The sequence below is a fragment of the Eubalaena glacialis genome, chromosome 19 (genome assembly GCF_028564815.1).
Source record: "Eubalaena glacialis isolate mEubGla1 chromosome 19, mEubGla1.1.hap2.+ XY, whole genome shotgun sequence".
Lineage (NCBI taxonomy): Eukaryota > Metazoa > Chordata > Mammalia > Artiodactyla > Balaenidae > Eubalaena > Eubalaena glacialis.
The window spans coordinates 35,955,083-35,982,895 of NC_083734.1; the positions used below are offsets into that span (position 1 = coordinate 35,955,083).

The 27,813-nt window shown below is 39.9% G+C and overlaps 1 protein-coding gene across 1 annotated transcript in view; it reads left to right on the forward strand.

Annotated features, from left to right (window-relative positions):
* The first annotated feature begins 10,693 nt into the window (after positions 1-10,693).
* Positions 10,694-27,813, forward strand: part of CA10 (carbonic anhydrase 10) — a 638,185-nt gene continuing 621,065 nt past the window's right edge. Inside the window, exon 1 of the mRNA XM_061176004.1 lies at positions 10,694-10,754. Coding sequence (XP_061031987.1) covers positions 10,694-10,754 — 61 coding nt within the window. The remainder of the gene's footprint in view (positions 10,755-27,813) is intronic.

Consider the following 27,813-nt stretch of genomic DNA (forward strand, 5'->3'; position numbering starts at 1 on the left):
AAACCTGAAGTGAAGAGGGCAGGATGCCAACCTATTTCACATTTTATGGGAAGAATAGTGAGAAACAGCCACCAGAAATTACTATTTTATTATGAGAGAAGTTAGTGACTTGAAGAGAATTTTAAAATAGTTGACCATTTAAAGATTTGATTCATATCCATTTAATTCCTCTTCCTATAGAAATAATAACTTAGAGATTTAAGTGAAATATATTTTCACAAGTAATGTTTATGTCCTTCTCCCTCCCAAGGGGAAATTCAGCATAAGGTAATATTAGCTCATAAAGAAAGGTCTTCAAAGATTCATTAAGATTCAAAGTTTCATTAAGAGAGTGTTTGAACTAGTGAGTTGAAAACCATCACTTGATTATAAGTTTATGTGACATTTACCACATCCTCAATATTTTACAGTACCTGACAATAGCATGTTTATATTTTTGTAACAAAACTTTAGTCTTACAACCCCCTTTGATCTCAACTTTTGTTAACTCTGTCATAGAGTATGACTATTTATATTATACCTCTCCTGTTCTGCTTGGCAGGAAGTTCTTTTTGTTTTAATGAGTTTTCTCTGTTGCTCTGTTTAGCAGAAATCAGAGAGTAGATCCAGAACTTTGTAGGTTTCCTACTACAGTAACTCAACTCCTGCTTTATTAAAGCCACACAGCAGTATCAGGGATAAAAATTCTTATTAAAGTTGGATAAAAACCTGAAAATCCCAATTGCAGGAGAAGAAAATAAACTAGATGTGGAGACCCCTGTGTTAATTTGGAAGTGGGATTCCTTTTAGAGACTTCCAGTAACGCCTTCCTCACTCTTGAACATCTTCAATGTTTTTAATTTATTCAATGTTATTTCACACAAACATTTGATGTTTAATACTATTGGGTGGAGGGAGGGGGCAGCTCTATTTCCTTGAGGGTAGACTGCAATGCTGGTAAGTGCATACCTAGGATCAAGAGTGTGACCAAGGATTTATATGTATGCGTAAAAAACATAGGCTTGAGGCACTTGAGCTTGAGGCATCTCATGTAAGACTGAAAGACCCACCATGAAGCCCCTGGCAAATTTAGACAGTGCCAAGAGTGGGAAGAGAGGGCCATGGGCTTGGGGAGGAAAGATCCATCAAATTTACTCTTATCCTGGGCCTCCAAATATTTGGGGTAGGTCTGTCTGCCACATTAACTATTTGTAGGTTTCCTTGATAAATAAATGGGATATATGACTCTATAATCCAGCATGTAGAAAATGCTGAGTAGTAAACCAGAATATGTTGTTCAAAAGCAAAATAAAAAGGTAAATACTTATAATTTTAATGGTAATCATTAGGGAGGCAATGTGAAAAAAATTTTGGCCAGTTATTTTAACACCTAATGTTACCTCCAAAATTATATAAGCTGAGATGGTAACAGACTGTTGTACTAATTAAAGCCTTTCTTTAAACCTGAGAATCATTATGGAACTAAAATCCTCTATATTGATCTATAATTGCTACTTGAAGCAGCAACAGCAGCTGGCTTAAGGAGAAAAGGAGAAGATTCTTGTTGGTATAAAACTTCACTGGAAACTGTTTAATGTAAAACCACAAAACCAAACACACACACACACACACGCACACAGTGAGGTAGAATTGAAAGTGTTTTGGACCACAAGCAGAAAATCTGGGAAAAACATCTTTCACAAAGTTGCATAAATTTGGATGATATATTTACTTTCTGTATTTCAGCTGCTGCAATGTGTTACTTGGTAACAGCAGAAGGAATGATGGCAATGGAAGGTCCTTGGAGGAGGTAATTGAGAGGATGTGACCAACAGTTGACCTGAGAGCTGGACCCTGGCAATCAAGGCTCCTCCTTGTCCTTGGAATATATGTTTCACTCACCATTCCCAAAGTGGGAGCCCTTTAAAAGATGCAGATTTGAGAGAGTAAGGTTTTGTGAGATCACCTGGGCTGAATATGTGACTGAACCCAGTTAAAGCCTATATATAAACATCTAAGATTCTGGTGGGCAGGTACGGAGATCTACTCATTTTGCAGCCAACAGCCCAATACAAGCCTCTTTTGTAAATTTTCTTGCTGATTAAAATTGCCACCTCCTAATCTGGAGTGCTCCACCTCTTTCTTTGGTCTCTGGAGCCAGTTTGTGAACCAACACAGGTTTAAAAGTAAATAATTAGGAACACAAGAGTCAGACTCTGACTCTGCTTCTGCTTCTGTCTATGTTTGAACTTGGACACATCATTTAAGCCTTAAGCCTCCATCTTCTCACCTGAAAGTTAAGGGAGTTGCATTAGAGCCGGTCTGAAATGTATTAATGTGCACTTGAAATGTACCATCAAATCTACCATCAAATCCATGGCATAAATGTAAGAAAGACTGAAGTTATTCAAATAAACAAATAAACCTATTCAATTTTTCAGAAATAGTTTGCAGAATGCCTGCTATTTATTCATTGTAAATAAGTCTTCCACTTGTAAAATCTTGAGTTCAGAAGGCTGGATACTTGAGAGAGTGATTAATTGTAATGAAAAGAAGAAAAGTGTAGTATGGGTGTCCCTAATTTCCAAACTGATGCCCAAATTATTGACCAAAACACCATAAAGTTAGTGTGTATCATTTCCTTGTCATTATTCATCTGTCAAAATTTAAATAACAAATAAGGAATAGCATTTTATAGGAATAAATTATCCACTATCTCCTCTAAAAAATAAAATTCCTTATGTTGGTTAGAAATTTCAGTATGGATGAGAAGAAATCCTATTTCAGAAAGATGTCCACACCCTAATCCCTAGAATTTGTGAATATCTTACCTTACATGGCAAAAGGAATTCTGCAGGTGTGATTAATTTAAGGATTTTGAGATGGAGAGATTATCCTGGATTATACAGGGAACCCAATGTAATCACAAGGATCCTTATAAGGAAAAAAGGGAATTAGGGAGTAAAAGGAGATATGATGATGAAAGAAGAGGTTGGAGTAAAGCCACTGCCAAAAGTGAGCCATGAGCAAAAGAATGAGGACAACTTCTAGAAGCTGGAAAAGGCAAGGAAAGAATTCTCCCCTTGAGGCTCCAGAAACAATGCAGCACTTCAGACTTATTTCAGAATTCTGACCTCCAGAACTAAAAGATTAAAAGTCTGTGTTGTTTTAAACAATCTAATCAAAAAATAGGCAGAAGACCTAAATAGACATTTCTCCAAAGAAGACATACAGATGGCCAAGAGGCATATGAAAAGATGCTCAACATCACTAATTATTAGAGAAATGCAAATCAAAACTATAATGAGGTATCACCGCACACTGGTCAGAATGTCCATCATCAAAAAATCTACAAACAATAAATGCTGGAGAGGGTGAGGAGAAAAGGGAACCCTCCTACACTGTTGGTGGGAATGTAAATTGATACAGCCACTATGGAGAACATTATGGAGGTTCCTTAAAAAACTAGAATTACCATCTGATCCAGCAATCCCACTACTGGGCATATACCCTGAGAAAACCATAATTCAAAAAGACACAATGCACCCCGATGTTCATTGCAGCACTATTTAAATAGCCAGGACATGGAAGCAACCTAAATGTCTATTGACAGATGAATGGATAAAAAAGATGTGGTACATATATACAATGGAATATTACTCAGCCATAAAAAGGAATGAAATTGTGTCATTTGTAGAGATGTGGATGGACCTAGAGACTGTAATACAGAGTGAAGTAAGTCAGAAAGAGAAAAACAAATATCGTATGTGAATGCATATATGTGGAATCTAGAAAAATGGTACACATGAACCTATTTGCAGGGCAGGAATAGAGATGCAGACATAGAGAATGGACGTGTGGACACGGTGGGTGGAAGGGGAGTGGGATGAATTGGGAGATTGGGATTGACATATATACAGCACCATATGTAAAACAGATAGCTAGGGGCAACCTGTTGTATAGTGCAGGGAGCTCAGCTCGGTGCTCTGTGGTGACCTAGATCAGTGAGATGTGGGGGGGTGGGAGGGAGGTCCAAGAGGGAGGGGATATATATATACGTATAGCTGATTCACTTCATTGTACAGCAGCTAATAAGCATTGTAAAACAACTATACCCCAGTAAAAAAAAAAGGTTTATGTTGTTCTAAGCCACTAAATTTATAATAATTTATCACAGCAGCAACAGGAAACTAAGACACTGCATGGTGGCCTCAGTCTTCATGCTGAATAGTAGAATCGTAGACCCCATTTTGAGGTTCCTCCCTCCCACCTACTAACTCCTGAAGAGTCCCTGCGGGGATAACCTATCTGTGCTCACAATCCATGTCATCACCAGAGTCTTCACCTGTCTCTTTCTTCCACATAGCTCTCTGCTCTGCCAATGGTATGCCCTTTGTGTTACTTCCATCGCACTCTGCAGTTTGGTGTATCACCATGTGTTTGCTTCTGCTACCACCTCCACGTTAGTTTTGGATCTGCTGCAATCCCCCTTATCGTTGTAGCCGAAGTGTTGGCACACAAATTTTCCCACAATATGTTACAGTGTTTATCAATAGTTATCTGAAGAGACAGCAGAAAGGAAGAACATTCAGAGATTAATTTTTAACTGGTTACTACATATGATTTCTCTCAGATTACAGAATCACATGCCATGCCAGTCTTACTGGTTTCCCTCAGGGTATGTGCCTGCTTTACTATAAGGCTTCTTCCCTGCCTATCTCATAGCCCACATCCCAGTGGCAGAATCCAGCCATCACCATTAAACATGCTCCTGAATGCACAGACTCCTTTGCCTCTCATCCTCAGTGAAAAGTAAGTATTCTTGCTCAGCTCCACTCTAAAGCTCATCTTCCAAGTTTTCATTTTTGTCCCAAGATTTGCTTCTCTCCAGGAATGACTGACTGGATAATTTTCACTAACTTCAAGGAAAATCTCCCCACCTAATACTAGGGGAGCTTATCACATGTTCCCAACAGGATAGTTATATTTTAACATAATAGTCCAATACCTATAAAACATATAAAGATACAGGTACAACATTAGAGCTACTTCTTTGAATGACAACTTCCAAATTAAAGAACTCCTATAATTTTTAATATTTCTCAAAGTCTGAGTAATTTTACAGTAACATTTCACATAGAACAGCAACAGTGCATTAAAGTGAGCTTCTCTAAGCCTAGTCCAGCCACAGTTTATTAAATATTTCTGATTATTTCTGATTATAGTCTCTGCCTCTATTTGCAAAAGCTAATGATCCATTTTGATAGATAATTTTGAGATATAACTGACATAAAATAAACTTCCCATGTGTAAAGTGCACAATTTGACAACTTTTGACATATGTACATATCCATAAGCCAGCAACACAATTAAGATAATATCTAGTACTCTTAAAAAGTTTCCTTTGCTCCTTTGTAACCTCTTTCTCCTGTCCCTCTCCACTCCCGTGCCTACGTCCCCAGGCAACCACTATTCTTCTTGAGTTATATATGGCATGGAGACTAGAAACACATACTGAAATAGTGAACCCATTTTGCCTGAATATAGGTTGACCAAGAGAGGAGTGGGGAAGAGAGATGGGTCTGCTTTGTCTTCTAATATAGAAGCTCTGCCTCAGAGAAATGTGCCCTAATGGATATCAAATTCTCAAAAATTTTACCAATCAGATGAGTCACTCCTTTTTCTATGGGGTTGAGAAAAAGAGAAGGTGGAGAAAGAATCAAAAGGATTTCAATATTGCTCTTTTCTAGGGAGTGGAAATGCAATTCCTTGCTTTCTTTGGGAAAACTGGAATTGGCTCTCACACTTGGGCTCAGCCAAGACTTTCTATTGTATGTATAAGATGCTTGCACTGAATTTGTAGTAGAGAAATGTAGAGTAGGAAAGAGACAAAAGATGAAGACAGATATAGTGGAGAGAGATTCTTTGTAGTTATCAAGATATGGGCACAAGCTCATTAAAATATGAAAAAAATTGATAATAAATATTTTCTAGCCTCATTGTCTTCTTTAAATTTCTTTTGCTAGTTTTATGAGCTAAAAAAATAAACACTTCAGTAAAGAGTGAGGACAGAAGGTTCCAACTTAATATATGCTTTTCCTGAGTTATTTTATGGACTAAGATGAAAAATTTCTTAGAAAACATGGGTTAAGCCTAGAAATAACTCAAGAAAATATTGGCTTTCTTCTTCTAGAAAATGTTAACATGGAAACTAAATTTTGAGGGACTGTTGAGTTCAGGGTTGTCTCCCAAGTGCCAAGAACAGAAATGGCACTTAGCAGGCACTCACATGCTTTCATTAGAAATGCCTTTGAGGGAATTCCTTGGTGGTCCAGTGGTTGGGACTCTGCAATTTCATTGCCCAGAGCCCAGGTTCAATCCCTGGTCAGGGAACTAGGAACTAGGACCCCACAAACCACGTGATGTGCCCCCCCCATAAAAAAAGAAAAGAAATGCCTTTGATTACTCTTAATTCCAGTGATCTTTTCTTTCTCCCAGTTCCACAGTAATTAAGTTCTAAACTGCATAATCTACCATTGCATTTCATCCTGCCTTTGATTAATTTCTAGTCATAGACTCTGCTTTACTTCTGAGATGATACATTTCATTTTATAGAGTGTGAAGGAAGATAGTGTGTCATGGCCTCTGAGTTTGGAATGCTTGGTCCTGATCTCTACACTACCAATTAGTAGCTGTGAGACCGTGAACAAATAACTACTCTGGGCCTCTGTATTATCATCTGTAAAATGTAAGTAATAATGATATTTCTCTCATATGGATGATTCAATAAGATTATTCATGGAAGGGCTTTGGCAATACCTGGCACATAGCAAACAATTGATACATGCATGTTATATTTTTACTTAAATACTGTCTTATGAATTGATGTTTCCATTTCTTTTTGTCTTTTTTTTTTTAAATAAATTTATTTATTTTATTTTTGGCTGCGTTGGGTCTTTGTTGCTGCCCAACAAGCTTTTCTCCAGTTGCAGCGAGTGGGGACTGCTCTTCATTGGGGTGCACAGGCTTCTCATTGTGGTGGCTTCTTTTGTTGCGGAGCACGGGCTCCAGGCGTGCAGGCTTCAGTAGTTGTGGCACATGGGCTCAGTAGTTGTGGCTTGCGGGCTCTAGAGCTCAGGCTCAGTAGTTGTGGTGCACGGGCTTAGTTGCTCCACAGCATGTGGTATCTTCCCGGACCAGGGCTCTGAACCTGTGTCCCCTGCATTGGCAGGCGGATTCTTAACCACTGCACCACCAGGGAAGCCCTGTTTGTTTTTTAATTGAAAAGACTTAGTGGCAGAGAACAGATTAAATATTCTTTGAGAGGGCTGAAGGTGAATGTACAGGCTGAAAAGAAGAAAATTAATTATTATTTTATTGGCATTGGCTTTTAAGGCAAAAATGTAGAAGGAAATATGGTCTATAAGCTTCTTGAAACAAGGATTATGGATTTTTAGTGATAAAACTCCAGCGTCTTGCCACAGTGCTTGACACATATCCGGCACTCAGTTAATATTTACATAATTCATTAGTAAATAAATGAGTCCTGGTATAAAAATCCAGGCACTGTGCTTCTGCTTCCAAAGACAGCTCTCCTGCTGGCAAGCAAATTCCACTCCCAAGTGCAGAAGGTAGGTCACTGTCCATGGTTTCAAAAGCTCCCTAGGGTGGAATCTGTTCATCTTTAGCAAACTGCTTTCTTCTCTCTCCCTTCAAAAATCCCTTTTGGGCAGTGGACTTTCAAGACGCGGAGACACCCTCCCCGCCCCCCCCCCAGTATGTTTCCCCAAATGGCTAATTCTCACTATCTCAGATTCTTTTAATATTCTGAGGTCTCAGAGTATTTCTTGCTAAGCCTCGAAGCTCCCTGCATAAGAAACCTGGACTTCCTTCATTTAGGCCTCGATTTTTAATGTGCTGACCACCTGGATTCCTTGGCCTTCATCTCAGAGAACAGATCGCTCAGTCACACCTCCGTCTTAAAAAGTAAGCAAGACTGCCTGTGTTTCTTTTTTCGAATCCCTGAAGGCAGCAGAACTACGCAGCTGTGGCTCCCAAAGTCTGCCCAGCCCAGGAAGCTCATGCCCTCCACCCCCAACCCCGCACCCAACAGCCACTCCGCAAAAAGACCCGCCAGACTCCTTCCTGAGCAGTCGGACAGAAACTAACACAGTACTGTGAAGCAGTTATACTCCAATAAAGATCTATTAAAAAAAAAAAAAAATCCTGGGAACGCTGCAATACTTTGGCTCCAACCCCGCACTCTCAGATGCCACACCGCCTGGAAGAATCACTAACTTTGCTGTACCCATTTCCCTTCTCCTTCTCCATTTATCCACCCTTTATGCGGCTATTAGACCGCGCCTCACACCGAAATGTTTTCTAAACACCAAAAGGTAAAAAGTGCAAAAAAAAAAAAAAAAATCCCTGCGGGTTATGTGTGTTTGCGTCTGTTGTGTGTTCATCCGCGCTTGTGCAAAATCTCCAAACGTCATAGTTTGCAATCCGAACAAGCGCGCCGAGAAATCCGAGATCTTTTCAGGGATTTCCCCCACCCTGTCCGCCTCTTCTTTAGCACTCCCAAAGAGGTAAGTCTGGGCTTTCTAAGACCAATACTGCAGCCATAGAGACAGTACAAATCTGCGATTTTTTCTTTTCTTCTCTCGCTGCCAGCCTTCTCAGGCGAACAGTGCTGGCGCAGGGTCTCCTTCCGATTCCCTTGCACCTACGTTACAAGGTGTTGACCGGAAGCAAGTCCTTTCCAGGTTGCGGCGACCCCTTCTGCGGAACAGCGAGAGGCTCCGGCGTCGGCCTCGGCCTGGGTGGCGACAGGTGCTCCTGCCGCCCCCACCTTCTCCTGGGGCCTTGAGGAACCGAGCTCTGGGCGTGTGTGTGCGCGCGCGCTGGCGCGCGCGCGCGCGTTTAATGAGGGAAAATCTGTGCAAGCTGCTGAATGTTGCTGGCAGAGTGTTCTGGAGCCCAGCAAAAGCCTCCAAGCACTTGCGCTTCCCGAAAGAAAAACAGAATAAACGAAAGAAAAGAAGGGAAGCCCGTTCCCCTAAAGCCCGGGTTTCCAATAGTCCTGGATCTTCCCGGAGCTAAGCAGAGGCGTAGTTAGCAGTGGCCACTGCCCGCACCCGGACTTGGAAAGACGGTTTTTCCCCAGTTTCAGGAGGAGGGAGGTGAGGGCCTTGCAGGACCTGGTCTAGGAACCTGCAAAGAGAACTCTGGGGTAAGTAGTGTTCTGGCACCGGAGCGGAAAGGGGGAAGGAGGAGGGGGCAGGAGAGGGACGAGAGAAAGAGAAGGGAATGAATTATGCAAAGAAAAAAATCCCCCAGTATTCCACAGCAGAGGGAGAGCGCAGCACAGCACTCCCAAGATGAGTCAGCCCGGGTCTCCCGCGCCTAACCGGCTGGCGCAAAGTTCTTTTTAAGGAGAAGAAAAACTCCGCAAATCCTAGGTGGTGACAAAAGAAGCCCGGCGGGGCGGAGTGAGGAGCTGGAGCCCGGTGCTGGGGCCGAGGCGGCTACCGCGGGGGCCCGAAGCTCCGACGCCCAGCTCTCTCCTTCTCCTTTTGGCCGCGTTAAGCCTCACCTCCCCACCCTGCCTGCCCCCCACCCCCCCCGGGCACCTGGCGGCCGGGTTGACATTTGGACTCCCGGCGGCAGCAAGGACGCTCACCTGGCCGGGCCCCGCTCCCTCCTCCTCCACTCCTCCCCCACCTGCCCTCCACCTCCCCTCAGAATCGGGAGGCGTCCGGATCCGTAGGCGAGGAAATAACGACCCCTGCAGTTGCATTGCGGAAAATCGCGGCGGCGGCGGCGGCGCTAGTCGCGGACGATGGAAGCGAGGCAACTGGAGGTTCCGGGGAGCCCAGGAAAATAGCAGAGGAACAGAAAGCGCGTACGCGACGCGGGGAGCCCGTAGGCTCCCGATGCTCCCGGGTACCTGGCTCCCCACGGTTCCCGTTCCGGGCCTTGGACGTGCCTCCCGAGCCGGGCTCCGAGGCTGCAGGCTGCGCGCGGACTTGGGCAGCCGGGAGGGTCGGCGGAGGCAGCTGGCGGCCAGCAGTTTCGGGCAATAATCCCTGCCTCTCTTTCTGTCTCTCTGTATGCTGTGTCTGCTCCTCCCCCCGGCCCCCGGAAGCAGGAGGAGAACGGCCCCGGAGCGGAGCAGCCACCCTCTGACCATGCCCCGGTGAGGCGGGCGGACTTCGAGGGCAACTCGTCGCGGACTGCCTGGGCTTAGCCAGCAAGCTGCGAGCTGCCAGGGGCCCGGAACTGCGCGGCAAGGCCCGGCGGGGGGCTATCGTCTATGACTTCTTGGGGCGCCAGGAGGATCGGGGTCTCGTTTTTGCAGGAAGAGCCCAGCGCTGGTGGCTTCAGGTGGCTGCCGCCGCCGCTGCTAGTGCTGTTTCCGCCGCTTGTGCAAGGAGTAGAGACCGGCGAGCAGGGAGACTTCCCGGGCAGCGAGGCATCGGACATGTGTCAGCACATCTGGGGCACACATCCGTCGATCCCGAGGGGAGATTTGCTGGAACAATTCAAACTGCGATATTGATCTTGGGGGTCCCTGGCTGGCAGTCGGGTGGGAGTGTGAGTGTGCGCTCGCTAGGAAGTGTGTGCGTGTGTGCATGTGTGTGTGCCCTGTGGGGATTCCCCCCTTCCCCCCTGTTTCCCCGTCGAGTGATGCACTTGGAATGAGAATCAGAGGATGGAAATAGTCTGGGAGGTGCTTTTTCTTCTTCAAGCCAATTTCATCGTCTGCATATCAGGTATGGGACGCGCTGGAGTCACAGGCGGGTTCGGGTTATGTTGTGGTCTTTGGAATGTATGAGATTTTATTGTATGTAGACAATCAAGTAGCCTCGCGGGGTGGGACGGGAGAGGGGTGGTGGCAGAGACCCTTTCAGCTCTGCGGATTTGCTGCCTTCAGAATTGAAGACCTTCTAAACCCAAGGGTGTGTGTGTGTGTCTGCGTGCGTGTGTGTGTGTGTGCGCGTGTGTGTGTGTGTGTGTTGGAGGTAGCATCTGCATGGAGTCCTGGAACATAGTAGGGGTGGAGGGATGAGAAAGAAGAGGCAGATGGGTGTTGATTTTCAACTGCTTTCCTGGTTGAGAACTCTGGCGAGGAAATCTGAACCTTGGCAAACCCCACCACCATCCCTGGCTTTCAAAGTTCCCAAACTCTGGTGGTTCCTGGTTGAAAAAATGGACGCAGAGCCCTGCCCTGGTACCTAGGCACTTTCAGGAGACTGCAGGATGTTGCGGGGACTGGAGAGTACTAGCAGGGATCAGAGGGACGTAGAGGTACTCCATGCCTTCCCCAGACACATTAGGACCACCCCAAATAAAAGCAAAGCTTATCCAAAACAACATAATATCATAAATACCAGTTTAGATGATGAGCTTTCCTAATTCCCAGTGGCAAGGATGTACTTACTGGCTCAGACTTACTGACCTCAGGCTACTTGTGCCAGTCTGTAGTTTTAGGAGCTAGTGGGAAGCAAGGGCATTGAGATGAATGAAGTAGAGCTTGTGCCTACGTGTGTGTGTGTGTGTGTGTGTGTGTGTGTGTGTGTGTGTGTGTTGGGAAGGATTTTAATTTCTAAGCAGTGTTCTTGTTGGTGCAGGGAGTTGGGGGTGTGGAGTGGAGATGTAAGAAAATGCCCCAGGATAAGCAGTATTCCCCAGTTCAATTCAGTGCCTCCTCCCATTGACAGTGTCCACACCATTTCCCTCCACACTTGTCATTTAAGCACCCAGGGTAAGGCCCATTTGCAGTACTCCCCTCTGCCTGCATTCCCTCTGCAGAATTGGGGACTCAGCCAACTTCCCATGAAGTCAGCAGAAGAGGAGATCAGGAACCTTGCCCCTGTGAGCACTGGGGTGGAGGGACATGTTTCCTGCATCTCCCTTCAGCTCCGCTAATCCCCACCCTTTAAGCCAGACCAGATTCTGGATATTAAAAACCCTTGTCTGCCCTTATCCTGGACCCAGTTCCAAATACCATTATTCAGGGCGGGAATGGGGGATCTTTTATTTGAAATCATTCTGTTTGGGGCTTGGCCACCCTAGAAATAAATTTGCCTCTATAATACTTTAGAGATATGTTGTGTACCTAGAAGCCAATAAAAAGTGCCCTGGGGTCACTCCAAATCCTCTACTCTTTACCCATCCTACATCTAGGAGGAAAAATTCCCAGGTGACTTGTAAAGGTTTATATCAGTCATATGTCCAGGGATAGACTGGGTGGCATCTCACAAGGCCACATTTTACATCTTTCTCTTCTACATGCCTCTTTCAAACTCTCTCTCTTTTCTCCATGTTATTTCACTGGTTATAAAATAGTCTTTTCCTACCTCTTTCCAGCATCATAAATAATTTCAAATCAGACAAACCAGCTGAGTCCCTTTAAGATTTACAAAAGGTGAGCATTAACTAAAGCTCTGGACCTCCCCATCCTTTGTCCCCAACCCCACTCTTCATTTGGTCAGGCCAGCACAAAGGGGAACCAGTTGAGCATGGGCCTGTTCTTAGCCTCCAAAAGAGGCATTAGTGGGACACTTGTCACAGCTATACTTGATTTGGTGTATCAGCAACTAAATTGTATAAATAGAAGCATTAGGAGAGAGTTATTTCCAACCCAGGAGAGTTGTTATGTGGCCTTTCACATGTATTTACTAAATAATCATCATTGCTATGTAATGAGAAGATAAAAGTATAAGCAAAATTGCTAGCTATTAGCTAAATATGGAAAACTAGGTTAGCGTTCCAAATGCCTAGTTAGGATCAGCATTAATTTACACTTTATGAAGACATTTAGGCAGAGATGCAACATTATGGACTGTATATTTACACATTCATAAACTTAACTTTAAAAGGCCATTCTCTCTCCAAAGCCAAGGTGGCTTCCTCCCTCTATAAGAAGAACTGCTCATTCAGTGATGTCCATGTATGTCACAATTCTGATTAGTAATATAGTTATGACTCACATTTGCCACAGTTTGGGGGACTTTGTTTTCCCATCTGGCAGCCTTAAGAGGTATAGGAATGCAATACACTAAGGTTAAATAATTGTGGCTCAGGGAGTGGTTAGTGGGCCTATCATTTCTGTTTGCATGATTTGCAGTTTTAATTTAATCATGAATGAGCTTTACCAAAAGGAATGTAAGCCTGTATTCATAGAAGCTAAATCTTAAAAAGAAAAGCACCTCTCTACCATCTTGGGATCAATTGCCCTGCCTAGTAAACGGGTACTAATTGTTAGTGAGTTACCAGGCATCTATGATTGATGTATTTGTAGGGTTGGTTTCATTACTGAGGAATACCAGACTAGAAAAGGCCAGCAAAAGTCTGCAGTGTAAACATTCTGCAGAAGGAAAATTTTGGAAGTAAATTTGGCCTATAGAAGGTATATTGACTGAATATCAGTTGGCTTTCAGGAACACTCTGGAACTTTGTAACAGTGTTTTGTTAACCAAAGCTTCCTACCCTCATCCTACCCCACCCCCCAAATTAAAAGTACACCCAAAGGAGTTTTCTCCCTGGGTCTATGTGGCTATATTGCTTAAAATACAGACACCTGGGCTTGTATGTTTGCTGGCTCTGCGTTAATCATTTGATTGCGATGAAGCTGAGTAAATGGGACTAGGGGTCTGCTAGCTAGCTTGGCCAGGCTTGGCTAGCTGCTGGGGAAGTAGCATGTGTGCCTTCCATTTGAGAGAATTTGGCTGCTTAAGGACAACACAGCTAGTCTGAAGAGGGAATGCCATGATCTGGGAGTTCTTGGGGCTCTACGTTCGACTCATATTTAATTTTACTGAAAATGTAAGGCAGCCAAGATCTGTGGAGATGACAGGGAGGGAGGGAGAGAGAGAGAGAGAGATAGATAGATAGATAGATAGAGAGAGAGAGAGAGAGAGAGAGAGAGAGAGAAAACCAGGATGATATTTCCCTGTGCTAGCAAGAGCACATTCCCTTCTTACAAAAGCAGCACATGTCAGCGAGAATGAATACTTAGCAGCACCAGGAGAGAATTTCTTGGTCCAAAGAGAGCTGTCTGATTTAATTTACACTGCACATCCTACTTCCCTATACTTTACTTCCCTTTACTTCCTTGTTAGTTTATTTATAATAATAACAGCAATAGTAATTAGAATTATGTGGTACTTTCACATGTATTACACAATATTGCACATATTTTAACTCATCTAGTCTCAGAATTTGTAGGGTGATTTTATAAATGAGGCAACCAAAGGCCACAGAGGTTCAGCTTGGAGGATTCACACCCAGTTCTGAGTCAAAATTCAGTGTATCATTTATGCTATGGTACAAGATTTCTTTTAAATGTTTTTATTAAGTATTCTTTTATTTTGATGTTTCCAATTGAAAGAGTAAATTGTGTTAAATGGATGTAAATCTTAGAGAGTTTAGAAGTGGAAGTTTAGGGTGATTGCAGCCTAGAGCTAGAATTAAGGTGGTGTTTGAGTTGTACATGACTGTCATTCAAACAGTTAACACTGTTACTCATTTGCCCCCAGTGCCTTATGATCAGCAATACCTGTAAGAAATGAATGTTTCATACATTCTCTCCCAATCTGAAAATTAAAATGGTTTCACATTAATGGTTTACATTTAGAAATGGGATAATAGTACATACCGCACTTTTGTTATATAGATTAAATTAGATAATATGGTCAATGATTTTTACTTAGCACAGTGTCTCAGGCAGAGTAAGCTTGCAGTAATATATATTTTTCCTACAAACCTGGCATTGCAGGGTTTTTGAGGAATAGAATAGAACCTTTACCTTCCTCCCTTACGACTTGTTTAAAAGCAAAAAAAAAAAATCATTAACTAGTGCATTTTATAACATTGAGTACAAATCCTACTTTCAGTGAGGTCTTGGCCTAACAGCTTTGAAATGTCTCTTAATTTTCTTTCTCTTATAAATGAGACTGGTAACATTAGGCTTCGGGGCATAGTCATGAGTGTAACCCACTTTATCCCTGTGAGCCCAATATGGAGGTGAGGCTTGGAAAGTTAAATAAATCACTGGGAACAAAGTAGTGCTTATTCCCAGGGGAACAACAGAATTTTCTTCTTTCTTCTTGTAAATTATAACTCAATATAGACTCAACTTTTAGGTGCTTCCAAAATGACAAACTGCATATGCTGTCAATATGATTTGAAATAGAAAGTTCCATTAAATATAAAAAAGAGCTCCACCCCAATAAAGAATCTGATGATCTCATTGGCAATACGGTTTCTTTAAGTCCAGTTTCCCATGTGATGTCACATAGACTCTTCATTGACAGATGCCGTAGATGACAGATATCATAGATGGGACTCTCCTGGCAGTGAGACGAGAGGCTTCCTGAGTAATACACTATGGGGGGAGGGGGGAAGAATTGTCAATGTTGAGAAACATTTTCTTGGGTGGGGAGGGGGGGGTTTGATTGCCACCCTAGGCAGTCATACTTAACATCCCACCTTTTCACCTTAATTAAGCATTACATATTTGGGCCTGAGGTTTAGGCCAGGAACACATCCAGGTACCATAAATGTGTACAGTAGCAGGCCATTGTGTAAAGAATATGGGAGTTTGAAGACCCACCCTGCAATCAAACTCTGCCTTAATTACCTATGTGACTTTGGGCAATTCTCTTAGCCTCTTAGACTCTCAGTTTCCTCATCTGTGAAATGAAAAGTTATATCTTCTTTGCCTATTTCAAAGAATTGTTGAGGGAAACATCAGAGAGTGATCCTGAATGTTCTTTGTGTTATACAAATGTAAAGTATCTGTGTCTTTACTATATTATGGAATGATCCATGCATAAGATATAGCTTTAAAATAAAAGTTGAGATACATACACATAATGTAGAGTGATATTAAATAATACGAATAATACTTAATGGTTTAGATATAGTTGTGAAAGCAAAGTTGTAATGCACAAAATGTATCATGATATAAAACAGTACAAATAATGCCTAATTGTTTGATAGAGTACATAAATGCTATGTAAGAGAGAAGTCCAGACATGAAGGAAAAGGAAGATATTAGATAGATGTTAGAGGTTTGGATAGAAGAGTTGGAGGGGACCACATCATCAAAAGGAGAGGGATAGGAATGAGTAAGATGTACAGTGAAGACTGTCCCAATTGGAAAAAAAGATTCACTTTAGGAGATACTGGAAAGTTGGGAGGAGCCCACTTAGAGAGCTGTTGAATTGAGAGAATATGGAGTGTCCTAATATATTTAATTTCTTGGTGATTTTTATTTTTTCTTATTATGGATCTTTACATGGATTCAATGGATTGAACTTGGTTAAAATTTGTTTGAAATTCTAACATTTCTTTAGATTTTAAATTTGTATTGCATGTCTCCAACTACTGCTCTCAAATCTCTCAAATCTGTTTGAGATTGCAGTTGAGTTTTGGGGAGACTTCAGCTTTCTCAACTGTAAAATGGAGATGGTACTTATTTCCCAAGATTGTTGATCCTACAGGATAATTGTAAGGAGCAAAACACTATTTGTAAATGCCTAGCATCGTATCTGGAATACAGTAATCACTGACCAAATTACACATATCATATAAGAGTAAGCATGGGCTTTGGAACCAAAATAGGTCTAAATGTGAATACTGCCTTTAGCATTCACTCTCTGTGTGATCTTAGGTAAGTTCTTTACATTCTCTGAGTCTCTGTAAAATCTGTAAAATGAGGATTGGAGAAAATGTACATAAGATCCTGTCAAAGTGCTTGACATGTGGTAGTCTCTCAGTGAATTGGAGCTGTTCCCATAAAATCATTATCATCAAAAACAATACTTATTTTGACACTTTGGACCTGTTTTTGTAAATTACAATTAATTTTTCAGTCATTTCTTTGTGTTCAACAAAACAGTATTGCCAGCTAACTGCGTGCCAAGCATAGGAATTACAAAAATTAACAAACAACACTTGGTCCTTAGTATTTATAAGATGGTATACATGTTATGTGACAGAGTTGTGTTCAGAGTGCTTTTTATATTTTTAATTATTATTTTAAATTATTTATATATTTAATTATTTTATATTTTAAATTTATTTAATTATAAAGAAAGAGCAGTTAATTCTGTTGTTAGAAGTTGGAAGATGCAATTGGGGAAGGGGTAGGGTTTATGGAAGAGAAAACAGTTGAACTAGGGTTGGAAGGATACATGATTTCAAAAGAAGAGGAAAAAAGAAAAAGACATACCATGAGGCAAGAATAGTATGTTCTTATACAAGAAGTGATGAAAAAAACCCACAAAAGTATCAGAAGTATGGTAAAATGAGCATATAAAATAGATGGGTTAGATTAAGTGAGAATAACTTGGGGCCAATTTAAAGGGGTTTGCAAGCTAAGGTAAGAATTTTAGATGGTATCTTTTAGTTATGAGGAGCAAAGGTAGAGATAAAGAAAATGACATAATCAGGTTTGTGTGCAATTTAATGATACTTTTATACTTTTATTGCAATAAGCAATAACTTAGAAACCCAACTACTTCTTGTCAATCTTTATTCTTGCTCACAAAACCTGTTTAAAAAAATACTGGCCTAATAGATTAATTAGGCCATTATAGGACATTCTGAGGGACAGACTTAAAAGAAAAAATCAAAGAGTTGTCCTATCTCTTATGCACCTCCTATACCCTAATCTTTGAGATTTAGTATTTTCATAATAAGCAAATGCAAATGTCTCCATTTTTGTACTTGAATAATAATAATAATGTCTTTAGCATTAGATAAAGGCTAAGAGAAATGAATCATCCATACATTCTTTTGTGTTGTGAAGATTGTGTGCCAAGTAATAGATGTGCTATTTGACATGAAACCAATGGTTAAAGCACTGCAAAGCATTTTACATCAGCTTTACCTTATTATACTCTGTACAACTCTTATTTCCAATAGACTGCACGTTCACTTGGGAGAGTATACTCGTGGTCCACTAAATTGTATACCCATTTCACCCTTTCAATGGTCCAGTTAATATAAAGTACGTATAGAGACCTAAAATGAAATGGCTTCCTTTGTTTACTTAATCATTCAAAATTTATTGAGGGTGCTCTATATTTAAGGTACTGGGGATCCAACAGGAATGAGTAAGACAACTGACCTTTCCCTCCAAGAAGTCATAACCTTTAGCAGGACACTGATTTTAAAAATATTAGTAGTTATAGCAGACTGTGATAAGTACTGTAGTGAAAAGAGATACAGCAGTGTGTGAATAGGACAGAGAAGGGGCATCTGACTCATTCTGGAGGTGGAAGGGCTAGAAGAAGGCGAGTAAATAGTGTCAGAGGGTGTTTGGGGGGAGTCTTAAAGAAAGCTAAAGAGTTGGCTTGGAAGATTTTTGCTGATTGACTAGGAGTGTGATAGGGGAGGGATGATCATAGGAAACAACATTTGTAAAGACAGGAAATCAGATAGGACATGATGAATTCAGGGGACTGTGAAGAGGTAAATATGGCAACAACTAGAGGGTAGAGTGTAATGGATGAGGCCAAGATAGAATAGCATATAGGAAATATGATGCTAATAGCAGTAATACCTTACATATAATAGTAGTAAAAATTACCCTTGTGCCTCTCTGTGCAAGGAGGGCATCTTTTAAGGCTCAGGGGGATAGGTCTAGTTTATACCTTTATCTTCTTTAGGAGCAGACCAGTCAGGGTTAAAGCTTTTGGCTTTAGTCCAGCTATGCTCTGTTTGGCCCAGATCACTAGTTATTTTCCAGTATCGTCTCTAGTTCCATGTAGCTTCCCAGAAGCTTTTGTGATAACTCAGATTTAGACTACAGAATTTACCTCCTTACTTAGTTTGTATTTCTACCCTAGGAAAAAGAGCCAGGATGCTATTGGTTGACCCTAGATTTTGAAATATGGCAACTATCATTTTATTCCCTTTGGTAATTGAATCTTTCCTGCAACTTTCTGCCCTTTTCATCTTGTGTAATCTTAAACAAAACTTTAAAGGATTTATTTATAGCATGTAAGGGTGGGGTGGGTGCTGTGAATGCTAATGAATGGTCTGGGATTGCCTTTATAACACAGCCATAATTGCTTTTATTAGCAAGATTGGACTGGTAATGGGGTAGCCAGTGTTTGGGTTTGAGTTCATTTGCATTAAGGTGCCATCAAGATGGAAGTGGAAAGATCTTCAGTGGTTGTGAAGGAGACAGTCTACAAATGCCTTTCCCTCCTGATCCGGGAGAGGTGGGACCTTTGTCACAGTACATGGAGAATTAACCTTTAACTTTGTCCTGTACTTAATGCCCATAGGCCGAAGGGGCTGGCAGTAGGAAATGAAGCCTGTGACTTTCAGGTGAATTTACCAGAGCCAAGTCCTGCTGGCTTCACAACACATTTGGCAGCAATGCCACAGTTGGAATAAACATATTTACTGAAGGATATGGGTCAACATATTCCTCTTCTGCTGCTCCCTCTTCCTGCCATACACACAAGTTACCTTTTACCTTTAAGGAAAACAATTTTGATGGCAGCACTTACTGAGTGAGTAGGGACCATTCCTCCTCCATGATTTTGGAATAATATAAATACCTCACAGGATTCTTGAAAAGGACAGATATGGGTACATGTCTATGGAAGGGTTCTCTCCCACTCTGAAGGGGTTTAATGGGTTGGTTCATTAATTTCACAAATGCTAATAAATGCCTCCTATCAGTGAGGCACTGGGCCAGACAGAAGTTAAAATATAGTAAGCTAAACAGCCTTGCCCTTGTAGAATGTATATTTAGTGATACACAATTTTTTCCCATTGCTCAAACTAGAGCCTGGCATTTTAGTAGATACTCAATAATGAATGAGTGAGTTGATACATAAATGAATAACAAGGATTGATTTAGAATGGCTTTCCTTCCTTCACAGGAGACTGGGAAACAAGATTCAGATCTTGTATGGAGGTTAAGAGGGAGGGAAAATGAAGAAGACTTCTCTGTTAGCTGCCCTCTTGCATGCAGTCAGAACTGGAACTTTCCCAGGGAGCAACTTATTGGATAGCTTTGTATTTCCTTCTCAGACTCAACTCTTATCTGCATTTGACAAACCAGCGTTAGTCAGGGCACTTCACCATTGTTTAAAATGTATTTCTGCTCCTTTGTGTTCTGAGATACCATCCTGTGAGACTTGAATTAGGGCGATTAAGGATCCATGGATGCATTGTTGTTCTTTTTTCATGCCATCTCTGTTCCTATTAAAGGAAATTGCTAAGGATATGGTTGTTTTCTCACTGGGTTCCAGCTTGGGAGAAGCCAGCACTTGAGAAAGCTCACTGTTCTTTAGTTAACAATGAACTAGAGTGCTTTAGGGGAAAAGCCTACCCACCCTTTAGTCTTGAGGCAGAGCAATACAGGAAACTGTTTTCTAAGGTGTTTTCAGTCTTCTGTCAGAAAACTTTACCCCCCCACCCTTGCCCAGCCTTTAGAAACAGAACTGTGGCACCCAACAGTTTTTACCATGGGGGGCGGAGGTGGGTATTTCCAAGAACCTAGAAATTGAAAGAACATAGTGTATTTGCTGTTCTTGGCTGTACATTCTGCCTATAATCTCCTAGTTGATCTTTATAACTGTGAGGAAATGGTCAGTTAGGTGGTTTGTTGTTTGTTTGCTTGTTAATTTTAGAAAAAAATGAGAGGAGGTTATAGAAAAAAGGCTCCTACTGTTAATCTTGCAGTAGATATATGGAAATTATACTGATAGTTAGAAAGTGAGGCATCTATGAATAATAAATGTTTGTTGTATGGCCTGGGTGTAAATAGAAATATGTCACTGGCTGGCTGTCTTGCAGTACACGGTAATGATACCAGCTCTAAGTCACTCACATCTTATAGAATGAAATATAACGTAGTGAAGTCATCATTTTTTGGTATCTCTAACAGGTTCCATCCCTGTTTTTCCACTGTTATGAAGATGTTCTTTGTGCCCTTATAGTTTGTGTCTTTGAAGTTCTGTGTTGTAGTGGCTAAATGAGAGTCCTATGCAATTAAAATAGTGCGTGAGTTGGTGCAGCCTTTTTTTTCTTTCTTTGTTTTTTCTTTTTTTTTTGGTTCCTCTTGCTTTTAGAACTGCTGAAATTAGAGCCTGACTGAGCCAGGTAAAGTTTTATAATGTTCCATATCTAAAGGTAAAATGTGTCAAACAAATTAAAAATGAGAGTTTTATTTGTGCATTTGCTGTTTAGTTTAATTGTGTGTTCAATTGAAATGCTCCTCTTTGATCAATACTCCTTACAAGCAAGGGACTGTACATGCAAGTGTTTTAGTGTTACAAACATGAGTGATGCTAGAAATCATTGAGTTAATTTTAATGCTAAATATAATAGAAGAATAGTATCAAAGAAAATTTAGGAAAACAAACTGATTCTTCATAGACTAAATTTTTATTTCCCAAAGTTTGCAATTATAAATTTTTTCCCTTAAAGCTTTGTACTTAAAAAAAACTTTTACATTATATCTTAAGTATTCCCCCATGTTGCTTCCTAGTTGTATTAGTTTAGGAAATCCAGGACTTTGTGACTGGTAAACCCCACAGTCTCAGTAACATAACATAGTAGAAGCTTACTTCCTGTTCACATTAATTGTCTAATTGGTGTCAATTTGTGTGTGTGTATGTGTGTGAGAGAATAGGGGCTTGGTGAGGGGGAAGGGATAAAAGAGAAGGAATCCTGTCTGTGTAGTGACTTGGGAGTCTCAAGGGTGATAGTCTCTGCTACCTTCAAGACATGGCTTCCAATGTTGTTCTGTGCATCAACATTAACAGCTGGAAAAAGAGTGAGGAGGATGATCATGGGAGAGGTGTTTATGGGCCTAACAGGAAAACTGTGTACCTCACTTCTGGTCAATCACATGGCAACATCTTATTGCAAAAGAGGTTGAGAATTGCAGGCTAGTCACAAGACTAGCCCAAGCCCAGGAACAAAGGGAAAATGGTCTAGTGAACAATTGTCTAGTATTTGCCACTTTAACATTTATGATTTTCTTTATAATAGTTTCATAATATTTTATTCATCTAAAATAGCATTATTTATATTTCTCTTTTTCCCTATTTTTGAGCAGCTATGTTATTTCTAGATTTGCCATTTTGGGCCTATGTTTTTGTCTATAGATATTTATTTCTTTTGAATTATTTCTTTACAATCATCTCAGTATTGTGATTACTGGGTAAAACAGTGTGAATTTCTTTATGTTTTTACCATATTATATCCATAAGTAATATATAACCTGTGTATAAGTCGCCAGCAATACACTTGAATTCCTGGAGGAAGTAAACAAGTATGTAGAACAGTTATTAAGTTTTCAAAGATCTGTTTAAAAATACCCAAATTCAACTGAGTAAATTTTAAAGATACTATTGGTGTTTATTCAACAATTCATACATTGAGCAGCATCCCATCTAGCAGATAGAAAGGAGCTCCAAAGAGCTGTACAAATTGGAAGATTTTATAGGCAGAAGAGGGTGGGATAGGAAAGTTACTAGCAAAGACTTGATTGTTTCAGACAAGGTCACCTTCCTTTGGGGGACAGTAGGAATCTACCTGGTGGATTACCTCATTGGTGCTGGCCAGGAAATTCCAGAGTGACTGGTTAAGGTTATATTCCTGAAAAAGGCTGAAACTGCAGTTAGGTTAGGTATTAAGTCTTGATTTGGTGACATGGGCCTTAGCACAGATGACTCCATTTTGGACCTGTTGTCTCTTTTTTTGACAGATCCTTTCAATAGTGGTCCACTCCCAGAAAGTATTAAGCAAAAACCAAATAGCCATGGCATTCAAGATGTTATTTTTGCTTAATAAGTCAGATCAGAGACAGGAAACCATGGTTAAGGACAAGCAAATAGCTTTTCTAAGTTCAGAAATTTGAGCCTACTTAAGTATTCTTCCTAGAGCATATTTTCATAAATTATAGGGAAGAATGGCTCAGGTGGTTTGCAGAAAAGATTACTGGGATGGAAGTTAGAACATGTTGTGGTTAGTCCTTCTTTTGCCACTGTATTGTGTTGTGAAGGATGTAGTTTTACTGGTCTGAATCCCAGTTTTCTCCTTTTAAACAGGGATATTGGACTGGTTAATTTCTAGGTCCCTTTCCAACTTGGAAATTTTACAGTGTTATGAAGCTTTTAAGAAAATTATCAAAGTTTACTGTTGATGCTAAACTTTTCCAGTTTTTGAAATGTCAAGGCAGCAAGATTAAATTACAGGAAGAACTTTGGATGTTGTGAGTGAGCAGAAAAGTGGGAAGTGACTCTTGAGATGGGCAAGTGTAAGGATAAGGCATAATGAAAGACTAACCCAAACTATATTTGTGGAATGCTGACCTTGTAGCTCTCTAGTAAGACCCTGAGAAAGAGTCCAGGGGCCATCACTGACTACTCCATAAAAGCATTTACTGAAAACCTTGCCGGGCGGGTCTTTATATTAAAGTCTTAGAATTTTATCTCAACTCTGCTGTTACTTGTTGTGTGATGTTAAGAAGTTAATTAAAATCTCTAACTAATCCTTAGTGTCCTCTTTTGAAAACTGGAGGAGTAACATCTATCTTTGGAGTTAAGGGAGACTGAAATTTAAAAATGCAGCATAGTGCTTGGCATATGTACTTGATAAATGGTGGGTTTTGTATTGTTATAGCTGAAGCTAAAAGAACAAAAGACATGTTGGGAAATATTAGGAAGGAATTTGGCAATATCATTTAAAACATGAGAATTAAATGAGCCAGTTCATGTGAATGTGTTTAGCACAATGCCTGCACATAACACATAATCAGTTAAGGTTGGTTGAATCTGATTCACTAGGGGAAGCTGGGATGTTTGGGGAATATTTTAGAGATTATAAGAAAGAAGACCATCATGTCTTTGTCATAAAAATGATCTTCAGAGATAAGTTACTGAGTCTGGCCCACAGTTTTCTTTAATATTAAAAAAATTAATGACATATTTTAATTTTATAACTAGGGTTTAGACTTACCAAGGCCTCTAATACAGTGTATGGTCTCATGTGACCCAGTAAATACTCAACCTTCACAATGATGGTATAAACAAAATCCTGATTCAGGAATGTGCTCATAGTTTTTCTTGCTTGATACATTAGTAAATATTGGCTTATTGGCCAGAGCAATAAAGATATGAGGTATTATGATCCAGTCCATTTATGAGAAAATATATAATATTTACATGTTCTAAAACTGTCACTTGTTCATTTTTACTAGAATCTGGTGGCTCTCTCTTCATTATTTAGTTTTGCCAGCTTCCTCAAGCACTAATTTACACACATGGTAACCTTAAGCATGTTTTTTCAATAAGTTTTCAACATGAGAAGATACTTTTGATTTATGTTTCATATTCACTTAAGAGAATGATTTTTAAAATGATAATTAAATGCTAGGCCATTTGTGGGATTGCAGCATGGTTCCTTTTTAAATATATCTGTTCTGAGAATTTCAGCAAAAGGTGAAAAGAAAAACTAACAAGAAATAGGACAGATGACAAGTGCTGTATTGATGTTAAGTAAAAACAAGCAAACTGTGACCTACATGAGCCGGTCTCTAGGGAGCTGGCTTTGGAGCTTTTTTGAGTGTTTGGGTATTTTGTGGGATTTTTTTCCCCAATCACTTTAGTAGAGGCTGGATTACAATTGAGAGTGCAGAGATTAATGGCCTGTTGTGACTAATTCACTAAGCCCCTACTCTTATTTCTCTTAAATTGATTGAATTTAAAGAAACCAAAGATAGGCCCATACCAGCTACCCTGATATTAGATCCCAGTGAATTAATGAGTCTTAATAGCTCTAAGTACATGTAACCAAGAATCATGGCACCTTTATGGAATGTAGTCACTTTTTGCATTAAGAAATTCTTTTATTAGTTGCTTAGTAGAGTAGATCCCAATGTGTTGTTTCATAATCTTTTTTTTTTTAAGAGAACATTTTCACATGATTACATTTAGAATTATAACACTAATATATTCAATTTTAATTAATTTAGATAAGAGAAAAAGAAACAGATCACCTGTAATCACATAACTTTAATGCAACTGTTGTTAACACCTTATTCCCCTCTAGGTTTTATATATAAGCATTTTCACTTATTTGAAATTGTATTCACTGTTATGCTTGAGCAAAAAGTCATGTGAGATAAATATATGGTTTGTGTGCCATAAAGCAAGGCCCACCTAAAATGTAGACAAAAATAATGTAAAAATAATTATATAGAGAGATGGATAGATATGGCATTGATTTTAAAAATCACAATTTTATGTTAAATTAGTGAACTCAGATTGGATGAAATTTGAACAGAATTTAAATTTCTAAATCTTTAATTATGAATCTGTTGCTCTTGGAAAAAATATTTAGTAGGAAGACTGAAGATGAGAAAGGTAATCATAGTATTGGGGATTTTTGAGTAGGAGAAACAAAGAGACAATTTAGAAATGAGGTTTTAAAAAATGTTTTATTTAAAACACAAAGATATGTTTAAATGCACTGAGAAGCCATTTAGGAGAATGATTAAAAGCTTACAGACAGACCTAGGTTTAAACCCACACTCTGCCTCTTCCAAGCTGGATGGATTTGGGTAAGTTAACTTCTGCATCTCAGTTTTCTAATCTGTAAAATAGGGATAAAAATAACCACCTCAGTGATTTTCTTATAAATATTAAATGACATATGATAGTAAAGCACTTAGTACGTTATTATCAGGTAGATAATAATGGCTTAATAAATGCGATCTGTTAATAACATCACATTCAGAATATGTAAGATGCAGCCAGCCTCACCGTCTTTCTAAAGGAGGAGGATACTTTGAGTTGCCTGCTTTGTAGAGAACATTGTACTAGAAGCTCAGAAATCCTCAATACCTCCCACTAACTCTACAAAAAGTGTTCACACTGTTAAAACTGTTGTGTAAAAGTCTTCTGTGATACTCCATAAACACCTTTCCAACTTTGCTCCAATCTGCCAACTCACTATTCTGTGAACACACCTTACACATACTTGCCTATGCCTTTGTTCATGTTGTTTCTTCACCTGGTTTTCACCCACCTGAATCATACCCGTCTCACAAGTTCAGCCAGAGGTCTCCTTCTCTGTGAATGCTGTTGTGATCAGTCCAGTTAGTAGTAGTCTCTTTGTTCTCTACACCCCACTGGCTTTTATTGACTCTAGTGCTGCTTGTCACTGACCTTTCTTCTTCATCAGATGGAAAACTCGTGATCTAGTTTCATCTAGTCTTCTTGTATATCCTGTTCCCACTCCTAGCACAATATGCCGATTGGTTGGGTTTTACTCCCTAATCTTTAGTGATGGTTACCAGATTATCTGCAGATATTCTAAGTAATATCTATTGATCTAAGTTTTATTTTTCTTCCCCAACCTTCCCCTAAGTCCCACTTAGAGATACTACAGTTCAGGACAAGGCTCAGCAAATAATAGACTGTAGGCCAAATCTGGCCCACCACCTAGTTTTGTAAACAAAGTTTTCTTGGAGCACAGCCATGCATATTCATTTATTGTCTATGGCTACCTTTATACCACAGCCAACAGAGTTGAGTAGTTGCAACAGAGACTGTATTGCCTGAAATGCCTAAAATATTTACTATGTGGCCCTTTACAGAAAAAGTTTGCAACCCCTAATGTAAACGATTGACTTTTCTTCAATGAAACCATTTCCCTCAATGAAAGATTGGCTAAATTTTATTTTTTTTAATTTTAATTTTATATTGGAGCATAGTTGATTAACAGTGTTGTGTTAGTTTGAGGTGTACAACAAAGTGATTTAGTTATACATATACATGTATCTATTCTTTTTCAAATTCTTTTTCCATTTAGGTTATTACAGAATATTGAGCAGAGTTCCCTGTGCTATACAGTAGGTCCTTGTTGGTTATCTATTTTAAATATAGTAGTGTGTACGTGTCAATCCCAAACTCCCAATCTATCCCTCCCCCACACTTTACCCTCCCCCCAGTAACCATAAATTCATTCTCTAAGTCTGTGAGTCTGTTTCTTTTTGTAAGTAAGTTCATTTGTATCACATTTTTTTTTTAGATTCCACATATAAGCGATATCATATGATATTTGTCTTTCTCTGTCTGACTTACTTCACTTTCAGTCTGTATATGTCCCTAGATCTGAAGTGGGTTTCTTGTAGACAGCATATATACGGGTCTTGTTTTTGTATCCATTCAGCGAGTATATGTCTTTTGGTTGGAGCATTTAATCCATTTACATTTAAGGTAATTATTGCCATATCCTTTTGCCATTTTCTTAATTGTTTTGGATTTGTTTTTGTAGGTCTTTTTTCTTCCCTTCCTCTTTTGTTCTCTTCTCTTGTGATTTGATGACTAACATTAGTGTCATGTTTAGATTCTGTTTTCTTTTTTGTGTGTGTATTAATTGTAGATTTTCAGTTTGTGGTTACCATGAGGTTTTGATATAGCAGTCTATATATAAACAAAATTGTTTCAAATTGCTAGTCTTTTAATTTCCAGTGCATTTCCAATATCCTGCATTTGTGCTGTCCTCACAATCACTGGTTTTGATATCATATTTGTGTGCAGATGATTTCCTACCTTTACTGCCTTTACTGTACATTTCCCTTTGCCAGTGAGCTTTTCCATTCCTAATTTTCTTGATTCTAGTAGTGGCCTTTTATTTTCTGCTTAGAGAAGTTCCTTTAGCATTTGTTGCAAAGCTGGTCTGGTGGTGCTGAATTCTCTTAGCTTTTGCTTATCTGTAAAGCTTTTGATTTCTCTGTAGAATCTGAGTGAGAGCCTTGCTGGGTAGAGTATTTTTGGTTGTAGG